The sequence below is a fragment of the Bubalus kerabau genome, chromosome 2 (assembly GCF_029407905.1).
Source record: "Bubalus kerabau isolate K-KA32 ecotype Philippines breed swamp buffalo chromosome 2, PCC_UOA_SB_1v2, whole genome shotgun sequence".
NCBI classification, from domain to species: Eukaryota; Metazoa; Chordata; class Mammalia; order Artiodactyla; family Bovidae; genus Bubalus; species Bubalus kerabau.
The window spans coordinates 176,877,300-176,892,465 of record NC_073625.1 but is presented as its reverse complement, the minus strand read 5'-3'; the positions used below and the strand labels follow the sequence as shown (position 1 = coordinate 176,892,465).

The 15,166-nt window shown below is 47.2% G+C and overlaps 1 protein-coding gene and 1 non-coding gene across 2 annotated transcripts in view; one reads left to right on the top strand and one right to left on the bottom strand.

Moving 5' to 3' along the window:
* The window catches only part of ESYT3 (extended synaptotagmin 3), a 53,469-nt gene that overhangs the window by 11,803 nt on the left and 26,500 nt on the right, over positions 1 to 15,166 (top strand). The window contains exons 2-3 of the mRNA XM_055569561.1: positions 10,546 to 10,587; positions 12,103 to 12,237. Of these exons, the coding sequence (XP_055425536.1) occupies positions 10,546 to 10,587; positions 12,103 to 12,237 (177 nt within the window). The remainder of the gene's footprint in view (positions 1 to 10,545; positions 10,588 to 12,102; positions 12,238 to 15,166) is intronic.
* Positions 1,264 to 1,336, bottom strand: TRNAG-CCC (transfer RNA glycine (anticodon CCC)). Its single transcript has one exon. It is a non-coding gene; the product is annotated as a tRNA-Gly (tRNA).

The following is a 15,166-nucleotide window of genomic DNA, read 5'->3' as shown; positions in this document are numbered from 1 at the left end:
AAGGATCATAGCATCTGGTCCCATTCTTTCATGAGAAATAGATGGTTAAGAAATGGAAGCAGTGACAAATTTTGTTTTCTTGGGCCCCAAAATCATTGTGGATGGTGACTTCAGACATGAAATTAAAAGACAAGTGTTCCTTGGAAGAAAGCTATGACCAACCTAGACCACATATTAAAAAGCAGAGACATTACTTGGCCAACAAAGGTCTGGCTAGTCAAAGCTATGGTTTTTCCAGTAGTCATGTATGGATGTGAGAGTTGGACCATAAAGAAGGCTGAACACCAAAGAATTGATGCTTTCGAATTGTACTGCTGGAGAAGACTCTTAAGAGTTCCTTGGACTGCAAGGAGATCAAACCAGCCAATCCTAAAGGAAATCAACCCTGAGTGTTCATTGGAAGGACTGATGCTAAACCTGAAGCCCCAATACTTTGGCCACCTACTGTGAAGAGCTGACTCATTGAAAAAGACTCTGATGCTAGGAAAGATTGAGGGTGACGGGAGAAGGGGGTGGCAGAGGATGAGATGGTAAGATAGCACCACCAACTTGATAGACATGAATTTGAGCCAGTTATGGGAGACAATGGAGAACAGAGGAGCCTGGTAGGCCGCAGTCCATGGGGTCACAGAGTTGTACATGACTTAGTGACTGAACAACAAGTGATTCTGTGGATGGGTCTGTGTAGTTCTGGGTGTGTGTGTCTGTGTGTACATGTATCTGTGCATCTGTGTATATCTTGGGTGTGTGTGTCTACATGTGTGTGTCCACCTACCTGTATATGTCTGTGTGTATCTCTATGTCTGTACACAGCTGCTCCCAAGGGAGGAGCCACTGTCTCTGTGAGAAGGAAGCAGGATTCACCGAGTGACAGGCATGCTCTGTAAGTGAAGCCCTCTAGTCCCTTGCCTCCTGAGAGAGTCTGGTGGCCAGAACCTCCTGTCCAGGCCTCTCAGCCCAACTCCAGCCCATCTGTGGGCTCCACCCCCCCACCCCCTGCCCACCTAGTGGCATGCAGCCCTCACTCTCTGGTTCCATTTCCTCACTGCTGTGCAATCACTTTTCCTAAAGAGTTTAAGAAATAAAGCATGTGACCACCTAAAGATGAAGCACCAACATCACCATTTTGGTGGCCTCTGCCAGTCTAGAATTCTTAGACTTGTTTTATTTATTTATGTGTGTGTGTGTGTGTGTGTATTTATATGGCTATACTGGCTCTTAGTTGTGGAATGCAGGATCTTCAGTTGCAGCATGTGGATCTAGTTCCCTGACCAAGGATTGAACCTGGGCGCCCTGCATTGGGAGTGCAGAGTCTTAGCCACTGGACCACCAGGGAAATCCCAGACTTGGTTTGATTTACAGTCTTTCCTACCTCTCTAGGCTCTGATTACCACCACTCTTGACCATATCTAAAACTGCCGTCATTAAATTATTAGTCCACTTTGCCTGGAAGGCTTTGGGCCAAGTACACTAATAGCCGCATGACAGTGCTAGCTTAAGGAGGCCGTAGATGTGGGCTGAGAGCTCATCTGTTGAAAGTTGCCCAAGGGCTCCTGCGGGTGGAAGAGCAGGCATCTGAGATTCTGGTGACTTGACCACAGGCCCCAGCAACTTTTGAATTTTCCAGGATTGCTCTGGAGAACTGCCCATACCCGTAATACATCAGTCAGAAGAGGGTTCGTGTTTCTATGGAGATGAACCTTCAAGAGCTCTGTCTCCATTTAGAAGTACATCTGTCCTTTCTCTCTCTGGATTGTAGATCCTGTGGGCAGCACAGGACTGAGCAACTTCTCTGCTCTCAATCAGGAGAAACCCGAGGCTGCAGGAAAAGGACCACACACCTGTTAGAGGCCAGGGCAGCCTCGAGCCAGGCAGAATTGTGATGCTGTATTTTTCACCTGTTAGTTCATGCCTCCCTTTGCTCTTTGTGGCACAAAAGATATTCCCTTTGTAAAAGAAGTGAGGTCCGTAGGCTACGGGTAAAAATTTGATGACAAAGCGATATTCTCCTAAGAGTAATCACTGGAGACAAAGGCTGTGACTGTATCCCTGGTCAGGAACACTGGGGAGCAGAAGGGCCACCTTGTTCTAGGTCTGGGGCAGGTCCTCCAGCCTGGGAGGCCCTGAGCACTCATGCTTTCGCATCCTCCACCACCAGGATCAGAAGGAGCAGGTGAGCTTATTAAAGATGCAAGTTTCAAGGCCCTGCCCCATCCTCCTGAGTCAGAATCTCAGAGGGACCTGACCAAGAATCCACATTTCACCAGCTTTCCAGATGAAGTTTTTTGTTTGTTTGTTTTTCGTTTTTTTAAACTTTACATAATTGTATTAGTTTTGCCAAATGCCAGGTGAAGTTTTTATACAGAAAAGTTTGAGAACCGCTCAGAGTCTAGCCCTTTGCATTGCCTGGTGGTGGGTGTGTCTCTCATCCTAGCTGGTCCCAGAGACTCCTGGATACTCCCAGGCTCCTGGGAATTGGAACTAAAATGACTTTAGGATTCAGTCTGAGAGTGAGCCAACCTGGCTTCTTTTTCTGCCTTCCCTTTGTTTACCTGGGGAGGGAAAGACAGAGGCAGAGGCTTTGATTGGATCCTTTTGCCCTGCCTACATTTGGAGCACCCCCATTGGGCAGAATTTCCCATGGGGCCTCTTGGGCACTGAGCTCAGCCAATCAGCCGAGGCCAGGGAAACAACAGCCACCCCTGGTCCTTCCTCTTGTGCTTCAGCGGTTTTAGCTGTGTTATCCTCTTCTCATCTTCTGTTCCCTTTTCTCAGCAGTCTCCCAAAGTGCAAAGTCGTGGGCACGAGGAGACCCAGAGAATTTGCTGGGCTTTGGATCAAACAGAACTAGACATACAACCCACAGGATCTTGTTTTTGGCAAGTACCTAAGGTCAGAGGTGTCAGTGTTTGTACCTCTGAGGTCTGTATGCCTTCCACCAACAGTCACCATTTCTGGAGCATTTACTCTGAGCTGGGAAGTATACTGAGCACCATACTTGAATTGTTTTATTTAATTTTCTCAGTAACTCTGTGAAGTTGGTAGTACTATGCCCACATATGGATGAGAAAACTGAGGTTGACAGAGGTGGCATTTTAAATGCATAGGAGTAGGTTAGAAAAGCACTAAGAAGTAGACTTCAAATGCTGACATTTCAGGTAGCAGCAGGAGAGGGTAAATGGATGAGGGAAAAGACTTGAAGGCTGGACTTAGGTGAGAAGATCTGAGTTCTGGTCTCCTGGTTGATTTTGGCAAGTGCTATTCCCTGAGCCTCTCCTCATATGTAAAGTGGGGATAACTGCGTGTTTGCTGTTCACTTTATACAACATGAGGGGATCAAATGCAAGTGTCTATGGAACCCTATGCATGTGTTAGTTGCTCAGTATGTCCAACTCTTTGCGACCCCATGGCCTGTAGCCCGCCTCTGTCCATGGGATTCTCCAGGCAAGAACACTGGAGTGGGTTGCCATTCCCTTCTCCAAGGGATCTTCCTGACCCAGGGATCAAACCAAGATCTGCCTTGCAGGCAGATTCTTTACCATCTTTTACCACCAGGGAAGCCCTTAGTGACGTAGAAAGTGTGGCCTAGTGGTGAAGGCTCAGGTCCCGTGAGGGCAGTCCTCTGCCAAATTAGACTTTCTGCAGGAGAGGAAAACAGTGGTATGTAATGTTTTATAAGAGGAGCGAGTGTGGACGAGTGGAAAATCACAGACAGTCCTGGATCTGGGTCACAGCTCTCATACTCCACAGCTGGTGATTGTAAGTTCACTCTCAGCTTTAGTTTCATTATCTGTAAAATGGGGCTAATAAGGGATTAAAGTAAGTCTTAAAGGACATAACATGAATTCAAAAAGGCTGAAAACAGGATGGAAAAAAGATACAAATGGACAACTTTGAAATAAAAGCAAGCTTCATATTAACTCAGATATGTCTTAAAGACAAAGATGTAATATGCTTATAAAAGTATGAAAATGTTAGTTGCTCAATCCTGTCTGACTCTTTACACCCCATGGACTGGAACCCACAAGACTCCTCTGTCCATGGAATTTTCCAGGCAAGAATACTGGAGTGGTTGCCATGCCCTTCTCCAATATGCTCATTAAAGGAACCATAATTAAGAACGTGTAATAATCATGGCCATATATGTATTTCATAATATAAACTTGAAATATAAGCCAATAACTCACAGACTGCTCGGAGAATTAGGTAAATCAGCAATTGGGCTTGAAATTTTTCATATATTCTTCTCTGAACATGAAAAATCAAGTACACAAAAGAGTAAACAAGGATAAACACTATTTAAAGGCAGTGATTAATAATTTGGTCATATGTGGAACAGTCATGGGAATTAATCATATACCAGGCTACAAAGATATTTTTGATATATTCCAATGAATCATGTACCAGGCCACAAAGGTATTATCAATATATTCCAACGAGCAGAGTGTTCAGAACATAAAGAAATGAAATTAGAAAACAATAAATAGTTGTAGGTATATGTCTAGATAATTTTAAAATATTACTATTTAAAAACCATTGTTTTAGAAAGAAAAACACCAATACAGTATATTAATGCATATATATGGAATTTAGAAAGATGGTAACAATAACCCTATATGCAAGACAGCAAAAGAGACACAGATGTAAAGAACAGACTTTTGGACTCTGTGGGAGAAGGTGTGGGTGGGATGATTTGAGAGAGTAACACTGAAACATGTATATTATCATATGTGAAATAGATCACCAGTCCAGGTTCAATGCATGAGACAGGGTGCTCAGGGCTGGTACACTGGGATGACCCTGAGGGATGGGATGGGGAGGGAGGTGGGAGGAGGGTTCAGGATGGCGAACACATGTACACCCATGGCTGATTCAAGTGAATGTATGACAAAAACCACCACAATATTGTAAAGTAATTAGCCTCCAATTAAAATTTTTAAAAAAACTTTTTTTAAAATCATGGACATTTCAAAAATTGAGAGCTGAATAATGATGAAAAACGATGTCGAAAATTGTAAGGGAATTTATAACTTTAAATTTATCATAAAATAAGAAAAATTGAAAAATAAATGATTCAACTCTAAAACTCACAGTCTGACTAATAAAAGAACAATAGGTTTAGATCAAAGAAATAAGAAGAACATGATAAATATAAGGATGAAAATGAAGAAACATTTTAAAATAACAGTAGGGACTTCTTTGGCAGTCCAGTGGTTAAGACTTCATGCTCCCAGTGCAGGCGGCACGGGGTTTGATCCTTGGTTGGGAACTAAGATTCCTCAGGCTGCTCAGTGCAGCCAAAAGTATAAAAGGTAAAGAAAATTATTAACTGAAGTTGTCTGAAAAGATTAAACAACAGGCCAATAGGCACAACTTTGTCAAGCTTGATTATGAAAAAAGATAAACTATAGAATGAAAAAGGCAGAAATGACTATATAGGCATAACAGATTAAGACAATGAAACATTGTAAATAACTATGTATCAAGACATTTGAAAGCCTGGATGAACTAGATACATTTCTAGAAAAATATAAATGTCAAGATTACCACACTAAGAGATCATAGACCTTTAACCTTTAAAGACACCATTGACCTCTAAAGAGAGAAATGGTGATTAACCACCCTCAAAAGTCTCCAGCTAAGATGGTTTTATAGGTTAAGATATACTAAATTCCATCAATCGGATAATTCCTATATTTACATGTTGTTTCAGAAGATAAGGAAAAGTGTCCCACTCATTTTACAATTATTCATAAAATTTCTATATCGAAATCAGATAGAAATTGTCCAAGAACAAAAGCTGTTCAGTTCAGTTCAGTCGCTCAGTCGTGTCTGACTCTTTGTGACCCCATGGACTGAAGCATGCCAGGCTTCCCTGTCCTTCACCAACTCCCAGAGCCTACTCAAACTCATGTCCAGTGAGTCAGTGATGCCATCCAACCATCTCATGCTCTGTGTCCCTTTCTCCTCCCGCCTTCAATCTTTCCCAGCATCAGGGTCTTTTCCAATGAGTTGGTTCTTTGCATCAGGTGGCCAAAGTATTGAAGTTTTAGCTTCAGCATCAGTCCTTCCAATGAATATTCATGACTGATTTCCTTTAGGATGGACTGGCTGGATCTCCTTGCAGTCCAAAGGGACTTAGCTGTAGGTATCACTTTGAATCATTAGTGTATAAAACTTAAGTGAGATATCAGGCTAGCTAAATATTTTAAGTAGGATTTATACCAGGAAAGAGAGATGGGTTCTGGTTTAGAAAGAAACATCAGTTAAGTTGATCACATTAATGGATGAAAGGGAAAAAATAACTTTGAGTCGCTCATAAATATGAGAAAGTATTGAATATAGTTCAATACCCATTTATAATGAGAGCGCTTGGAAGTTTAGAAATTGCAAAGAACTTCCTCAGTCTGATTGAGGCTGTCTTCCCAAATTCATGGCAAAATTATGCTTCATGGAGAAACTTCCTTTTGAGGTTGGGCACCAGATAGAGCTACTTGCTACCACCATGAGTGCCTGTGTAGTGCCAGAGGACTGGCACAGAGAAGCAGGTGTAAGGATAAGGAGTGGGAAAAAAATAAATCATCACTTGGAGATTACAAATGTGTATAAATTACCTATGAGAATTAACAGAACTGGTAACAAATTTCAAGAAAAGTTGCCCAGAAAATGAAACATCATTTTTAGTAACTGCAAAACCTACAGAGTAATGTAACAAAAAATGTGTAGGACTTCTTTAGAGAAAAGGTTATGATCCTAAATATGAATACAATCATAGAAAATGATTGTATTTAAAAAAAATGAATTTGAGTTCATACAAATATGAATAAATAAAGGGAAATACTCTGCTCATGGATGCAAAATGTCACACTGTTAAAGAGGTCAGTTCTTCCACAAATTAATCTATGAATTTGGAAATATAACCATCAAATTCCGAGGAGGGTATTTTTGGGGAAGGTTGACGAGATGATTCTGAAATTCATATGGAAGCAGAAATACCTACTATTATCTAAAGCAGTTTGAAAAAGAAAAGCAAAAAGAGGGGAATCACCCTACCCCAGGTTATATTGTGAAGTCACAGAGATTAAAATAGTGTGGTAGTGATGCCAGAACAGGCAAACAGACCATGGTGTTCAGTGCCAAGTCCTGAAACACGCTGAGGTGCACATGAGCAGCTTGTGTGTGAGGGAAGTACCTTCACTAGTTAGTAGGAAACATGAACTAATCTCCCAACTCCTCCCCTTCCCTCTCCTCCACCCACCCCCCCACCTCCTCCAACACCCCCCCCACCCCCCGCCCCTTGCCTTGCCTTTCTCCTCCTGTGCTCCTTCCCCTTATCTTCCTTCTTAGAAAATTGACTTCAAGTGTGTGGATAAATTATATACCTACCTCACCCACTATAAAAAAATAATTCCAGACTATTGAAGACCTTACTTTTATGTGAAAACTAAAACACAAAGCCAATAGATAAAAACAGAATAACTTTGAGACTTTGGAGTCAGGAAAGGTCTGAATTATAATGAGAGAAAGACTCGTTTGTCTGCATGGGACTGACGCACTGGGTGTGAGCAGTTGCTCCATAAAGGTCAGCCTGTCTGCTTCCTTCCCTGGTCCAGAACTTACTCAGGGGCAGTCACCAAGGAGGTGGCCCAGCTCTTGTGTTGTCTCCCGGAGGAGGGAGACAGGGCTAAGATTCAGGCCCAGGGAGGCCCTTCGGTGCCTAAGGCGAAATAGGGTGTCCTGATGGTCTCTTTGTCTGAATCACTGCTCTTGTCAGGGGTTCAGACTCACTCTCTGGGGGCATCTCTTAGGCAGGAGCCTCAAATACAGGCGAGGGTGGTCAGGAGAGACTGTGACAATGTACTCAGTGCGGGCCCTGGGCCTGCCATGCTGTCCTCCCTTCAGGGTGAGTGTGGGTCACTCTAATGCAGGAGATGGGCTGTCAGTGGCCCCTTACAGCCAACCCAGACTGAACTCCAGGATCATGCCAGGAGCTTGTTAAAAATGAATTAGAAGCCCCACCCTGGTGCACCCTAATGAATCTATTGGATTCATCAGATGGAGGCAGTGCGGGAATCTTTGCCTGACTAGATCCCGAGTGTGGGTGAGGTCAGACCCAGCACGCTGGATCACCTTTCCAGGACCCAGCAGATCAGCACTTCTCAGCTTCCAGGGGAGAAAACCACCTGGGCAGGGGTGCAGTGCGTTGGAAGGGGTATGCACATAAGGTGTGTGGGGCGGGATGGGAAGTTAAGGTGGAAGGAAGGGTATGAAAGGTCCAGCCAGCAGGCCTGGGCGGGAGAGGGGCAGAGGCTCCAGTGACAGCCCCACTGTAACCAAACTCTCCCTTTTGTGGGCCCCCCTGCCCCGGCCCCCCCTCTGCCCCGGCCTGGGTGCTGATCCTGTACTGGAATAGCCTGTTAATGGCTTGCTTCCTTTAGCAGCCTGGGAGCTCCTTGAGGACAGGAGAATTCATTCATCCCACATTCATTCCACAAATAGTTATTAAGACATTCATACACCTGAGATGGGTGCTAGGAGGGAGCACAGCTGAGTCAGCCCACCAAAGCTTGCCATGCAGTGAGGAGGCAGGCAGAAGGCCAAGCAACTTTAATAAGGGATGTTGAAAGCTGTAATGGAGAAGCAGCAACACCTAATCGGGACACTGAGCCTCAACCTGAGAGCTCTGGGAAGGCTGCTGGGAAGAAGGGAGGTCTAAGAGAGAGGTGAATGGAGCAATCAAAGGAAGGAAAGAGGTCTGATTCAGCCCCACATGCAGGAGTTTTACTTCAGTGCTGGGTAGTGAGTGTACCCAGGAACAATCAAGGAGTCTCCCCCTGCGCTGGCCTGGAATCCAGTTTGGTGAACTGGTCAGGCTCCTGCCCTACTCCCCGCAAGATTCCTGCCCCATTATCCCCTTCCGTTCCTGGGCCAGACTGGCTCCCTCTCAGGGAACCAGGCAGTATTGGCAGCACCTGGGAATATTAGATGCTTCTCCAAGTTGGTATCAGCCCCAGGCCCAGAGCTGGGGAAGTTGAGCCTGGGAGGATGGTGTGATGTTCCAGGGGTCTCAGAAACACTGGGCTCCTCTAACCTCTCAGACTGTTAACAACTGCTCCAAGGGAATTCCCTGGTGGTCCAGTGGTTAAGACTCCTTACTTCCCCTTCAGGGGACATGGGTGCCATCCCTGGTTGGGGAACCAAGATCCTGCAAGCCACTCAGTGCAGCCAAAATTTAAAAAACTGGGCAAAAAATATTGCTCATGAGAGAATGAAGTCTCTTTCCCCTCCTTTGGGAACAGCTCTTCTCCTGGGCAGGTGGACGAGGCCTCGGTCTGTGTTTGGATCCTTGGGGGATCTCTGGGCAGCACAGGGCCTGGCACTTGGCAGGGCTGTGCTAGGCATGTGCACTGCATGGACACATATACTCAGTCCCTGGACAGCACACCTTCTGAGCCCCTGGGGTGGGAAGGGCTGGCCCTTTCTCCTCCTCAGGAGGTCCCAGGCCCACCATGAACCTGATCTGGGGTTGACTTCATGCCCCAGACACTTGCAGGGCGACAGTAAAACGACATCGTTTCGTTTTATGGATCCATGGCACGCACACATGCTTACTGTGTCCATCCCAGAAAATCCTGGTGCTGGGGATGATGGTGGGGCTGGAGTGGGGGGTGGGTATTAAGTTCAGTAGACATTCTGAAACTGAGACTCTTGTGGGGAGGGATTCAGCACCCTCGGGATCATGTCATGCAAAGGTTAGGCAACAGAATTGTCACTTCACAGGGACCTCCCCCCACCTCCATCCCCCTCACCTGGCAGGCCCAGGGCCTGGGGCTGTGAATATAGGACCTGGCCCGAGGGGCCTCCCTGCTGGGGACAGGGAGCCTTGGGTGGGGCCCAGGGAGGTGAGGGGGCACCCCACTCTGTAGTTGCCCCTGAAAATGGCAGAGTGCCCTTGTTGGCCTTTCAAATGGGCAGCAGTTACCCTTGGGTCAGCACCATCATAATATATTGTTAAGTGAAAAAAAGCAGGCTAAGAAAAAGCGCTGTGACCTCAGTTTCTGTGAAAACTACAGATACTTGTTTCTAGAAGAGCCTGGAAATCAACCTGGTAATGACAGTTATTACCAGGCAGCATTCTCTGCTGTATTTGTTTAGCTGTATTTTCTAATTTTTCTGCAGAAGCTATGATTACTTGTATCATTAAAATAAGGGGGATGGAATTTGCAAGAAGCCATCTCAGGTGTCACCCTGGGGGAGGCCCAGGTTGGGGTTCTATGCTTCCATCAGGAAGGTGAGGGTGGAGGGTCAGTGCAGAACGGCCCTTCCACGTCTCCCACCCAGGAGCTGGCAGCCAGGGTCGGATCAGTGTCAGGTGGTCCAAGGTGGGTGGGCACCACCGGGCTGGTTCCCCTCCTGGAGGGTGGGCTCTGGGTATCCAGGGTGGGTCTCAGCAAAGCTCCTGTGCTTGGGAGTGGGAGCCTGCCTGGTTCTGGGACGGCGGCAGGTCTCAAGTCTTAACTTCCTCTTCGGCCTTCTGTTCCCTAGATTCACTTCCCGGACATGGAACGGGTTGAATGGGCCAACAAGGTAAGGCCGGGGCGAGCCTGGGGGTGCTGGCCTCACTCCAGGCCTTGTCTTCCCCCTGGGCCTGGTGTGGACCCTGGATGGGGCAGGGGTATGGGGGGAGCTTGTGTGAGCAAGGCAGTCCTGCAGTCCTGATGGAAGCCTTGTCTGGGAGCCAAAGGTGGCCCTTAGTCCCTGGGGTGGTGGCCTTCCACTTTTCCCACCCTCAGGGTTCTCCTCACCAGACAATGACTTTCTTTTCTTAAAAAAAAGCTTTTTTTTTTTTAATTGTGAAATTTTTGTCTTTTAATTGTGAAAGTAATGCATGGCCACAGCAGAAAAGATAGAAGGTACAGAGGGAAATGCAGGCCTCCAATCCCAGCAGGCTGAGACCAGCGTGTCCTGGGGAGAGGAAGGCTGTGATCAGGGATTTGACAGCAGCTGCTGGGTCTCGCCTGGTCCCCGCCACGACCTGGCAGCACTGGCTCCGCAACCAGGGCAGGTCCCCTGATGCCTCGGAGATGCTTCCTGCCTTTGTGCAATGGCAATAATTATGGTCCCTGCCTCGTGGGGTTGTTGTGAGGACTAATGAGGTAATTAAAGTATCACAATGCCTGGCTCATCGAGGCCTCTGAGACAATGGGCATTAAGCCCTGAAACTCACCTCCTTCAGTCTCCTCCGATTAGGGTTTGAAAAGAGGGAGCTGCATCTTTAAATTAAAGCGCAAGGGACTTCTCTGGTGGTCCAGTGGTTAAGACTTCGCCTTCCGATGGGGGGTGGGGGGGGTGCAGGTTTTGATCCTTGGCCAAGAGCTAAGATCCCACATGCCTTGTGGCCAAAATAACAAAAGGTAAGCTAGAAGCAATATTGTAACAAATTCAGTAAAAGACAAAATGGTCCAGACACACACACACACAAAACTAAAATAAATAAAGGCCCAGGTCCCAGAGAGGAAGAGGGAGTAGGCTTGTCCCAAACAGAACACGTGGGCTGCTGCCCCTCCAGCCCATACCTCCAGGGCCATCTGTATCCCTCTCTGGTCACCATCTCCTGCCACCAGGTCCCCTCTCTCTGCCACCCTCTCTCCCCAGGTCCCACACTTGGTTCCCAGCGCCATGAGTTGTCCTGCTGCAGAATTCAGCTATAGGCAGCCTTTTCTGATTCTTAGGAAAAAAATCAAATCCATAGGAAACAATTTAAATTTACCTTCTGTGGTTTCTTTTTTTTTTTCTTCTTAAACCTCTGGCACCTGCTCCTTATTTAGCACAGAACTAAAGGGCTTCATCTTATTAATTCACTGAATGACTTTCATGGTGGGCTGCACAATGGCAGCAAATCTTGGGATCTCACTGTAAGCATGAGAATCATGGCCATAGTTATCTAGTTTGATGACCAGACAGATGGACAGGTAGGTTGATGGGATAGGGTGGGCAGACAGGCCGATGGGTGCTGCAGTATAAGGACCGCCCCTGGGCAGCTGTGGGTTTGGGACAGGGAGCACAGACCTGAGCATGTAGGGCATCGTCCTGTCCTCCCAGATCATCTTCCAGATCTGGCCCTACCTCAGCATGATCATGGAAAACAAGTTCCGGGAGAAACTGGAGCCCAAGATCCGGGAGAAGAGCATGCACCTGAGGACCTTCACCTTCACCAAGCTCTACTTTGGACAGAAGGTTGGTGCTGTCTCGGGAGGGGCAGCAGGCTCTTCCCCGCCCCCACGGGGGGGTCACGCCTGACTCACAGGGCACCCAGCCCCCACCTGCACGTCCCAGTCTCTGGCCTCAGGATAAACCCCTCAGCCTCTGGTCCCCGCACCACTGTCTCTGCGGGTTCTAGGGAAGCCTGGCTCAGAGACAAGAGAAGTGGGAGGAAATTGCATTCTTCTAAAGCACAATTTTGAAAACACGCCATGTGGTGGAAGCCAACCCGCACAAAAATGTACCAGTCATGCTTGCTAACCTCAGCATCAGCTGGGGAGAACTCACCTTCATGGAGTAGGGGGTCAGTGCTTCACAGCAGTGACTAAGTCTCTACTAACTGATTGATACTGGCAATCTGTGTTACAAATCCATGCTGGTTCAGTGACCAGGATAAAACTGTGTGTGTTGAACACACCTAACGTCCTGTCCCGACTCTAGGCTGCATTTCCTGGTCCATCCTCCTGCCTCACTTTTCCTGCCCTATAGCTCCTCTATAATGTCTTATTTCGATCATCAGAAATGCGTACCTCAGGCAGAGCCACCATGAAGTCCATCACCCTGTCAACCAGAGGTGCTGGCCTCTGGTCTGCCCCAGAATAAGCAGGGGTCAGAAGGCAGGCTGGCCCACTGAAAGCTGTCTTCCAGCCCCACGGTGTGTGCTCAGCTAGCCGCCCAAGTGGGGGCAGGTCAGGCTGGCCTGATCCTGGGGGTTCTGATTCAGGCTCTGCCTGGACTGGCTCAGCATCTGTTGGTTATTTGTTCTTTCCCTGCTTCACTCATGTATGACTTACTGAGCCCAGCCACGTGCTCTGTAGTCAGAGATGCTGTGGCTGTACCCCTGCCTTCAGGAAGAACTCTGTCCTTCTGTGGAGGCAGATGTATAAGCTGGTGGATGATAGATGCTGACCTGGCAGTGTATACGTGATGATGGAGGAACGCGTGGATTCAGGAGTGGAGAGGCATGGGGGCTCTGGGAGTCAGGGAGGACTTCCCAGAGGGGTACACAGCAGGTGAAGAGTTAAGAAGCCCATAGACTGCTGTGTTCATAGCAGAGCCTGCCTGGCCAGTCTGCCCATCGGGCGGTGATGCCTATGGGACCATGTGCTGCTGGAAAGCAGTCCCTTACTGGCAGCAGAAGCAGGCCTAGTGATCTCAGCAAGGTAGCAGTGAGCAGTCCTGAAGTGAGATATTTCCCTGCCCAGGAATTGAACCTGGGTAGCCTGGATGAAAGCCAGACCATCAGGGGATAGAGGCTTGTTGTTGTTCAGTCGCCAAGATGTGACTGACTGTGACCTCATGGACTGCAGTATTCCAGGCTTCCCTGTCCTTCAGTATCTCCTGGAGTTTGCTCAAACTCATGTCCATTGAGTCAGTGATGCTGTGTAACCATCTCATCCTCTACTGCCACGCCCTTCTTTTGCTTTCAGTCTTTCCCAGCATCAGGGTCTTTTCCAGTGAGTCGGCTCTTCACATCAGGTGGCCAAAGTATTGGAGTTTCAGCTTCAGCATCAGTCCTTCCAATGAATATTCAGGACTGATTTCCTTTAGGATTGACTGGCTTGATCTCCTTGCAGTCCAAGGGGACTCTCAAGAGTCTTCTCCAGCACCACAATTTGAGGGCATCATTTCTTCAGCACTCAACTTTCTTTATGGTCCAACTCTCATCCATACACGACTACTGAAAAAACCATAGCTTTGAGTAGACGGACCTTTGTTGGCAAAGTTATGTCTCTGCTTTTTAATATGCTGTCAGGTTGGTCATAGTTTTTCTTCCAAGGAGAAGAAAATACCTTTTAATTTTGTGGCTGCAGTCACTGCAGTGATTTTGGAGCCCAAGAAAATAAAATCTGTCGCTATTTCTACTTTTCCCCATTCTATTTGCCATGAAGTGTTGGGATCAGATGCCATGATCTTCAGTTTTTGAATCTTGAGTTTTAAACCAGCTTTTTCACTCTCCTCTTTCACCCTCATCAAGAGGCTCTTTAGTTCCTCTTCACTTTCTTCCATTAGAGTGGTATCATCTGCATATCTGAGGTTGCTGAAATTTCTGATATTGCTCCCTGGCTTTTTACCCCCACTGAAAGCAAAAGTGTTTTCAAGGAGGCAAAAACTGTAAAACCAGATACAAAGTTTATTATCAGAGACCCAGAGCTTATTATCATAACATGTGTGAGAGCACACAGAAATAGTTTAAGACAGAAACAACGCAGAAGTACACACCCAGAGAGAAAGGGTGTGGGTGTCACCCGTAATGAGGAGTGCAGGAAAGAGGTGGTTAAATCATTATATAAAGCAGTCCTTCCGGGTCTTTGTTTACCTTTGGCCAATTATCTGGTTTCTTTCCCCACATCTGACCTGTTCTAGAACCCTCCCAAACGTGCATGCAGAACTTTTTGCTAAGAATGGATTCCGCTGCAGAGGCTGGTGGGTGCATGTCCACACATTATGGGGGGCTCCCCTCCCTTTTTGACCCCCAAGGAGCCTTCCTGCGCATGTACAGACAGACAGGGAAGTTTTCCTTGACCTCAGGAGCAGTCATCTTTACTTCAGAGTCAACTCTTGCCACTAACTGTCCTTGGAGTGTCTAGGGGAAACAGAGCTTCAGTTTTACTCCTCTTGACGAACGCCAGCTGTCCTGCCCTGGGGCCCCTCTGCCTCCTACCTCACTAGGAGTGGCTGGTCCTGAAGGGTGGTTTTCACCCTCTCATGAGCACTTGGCAGGGGCCCTGCAGACCGACCAGATGCCCTGGTCCTGCAGGGGAAATGCCTGGTCCTGACATTCAAAGTCTTTTGTGTCCTGGCTCCTCCCACCCCTCCTAACTCTCCCATCCCTCTCCCCTTCCCACCTCTCCACTGGGGGGCATCACAGAGGTCTCTGCCTGTGACCTTCCTGCTTAGCCAG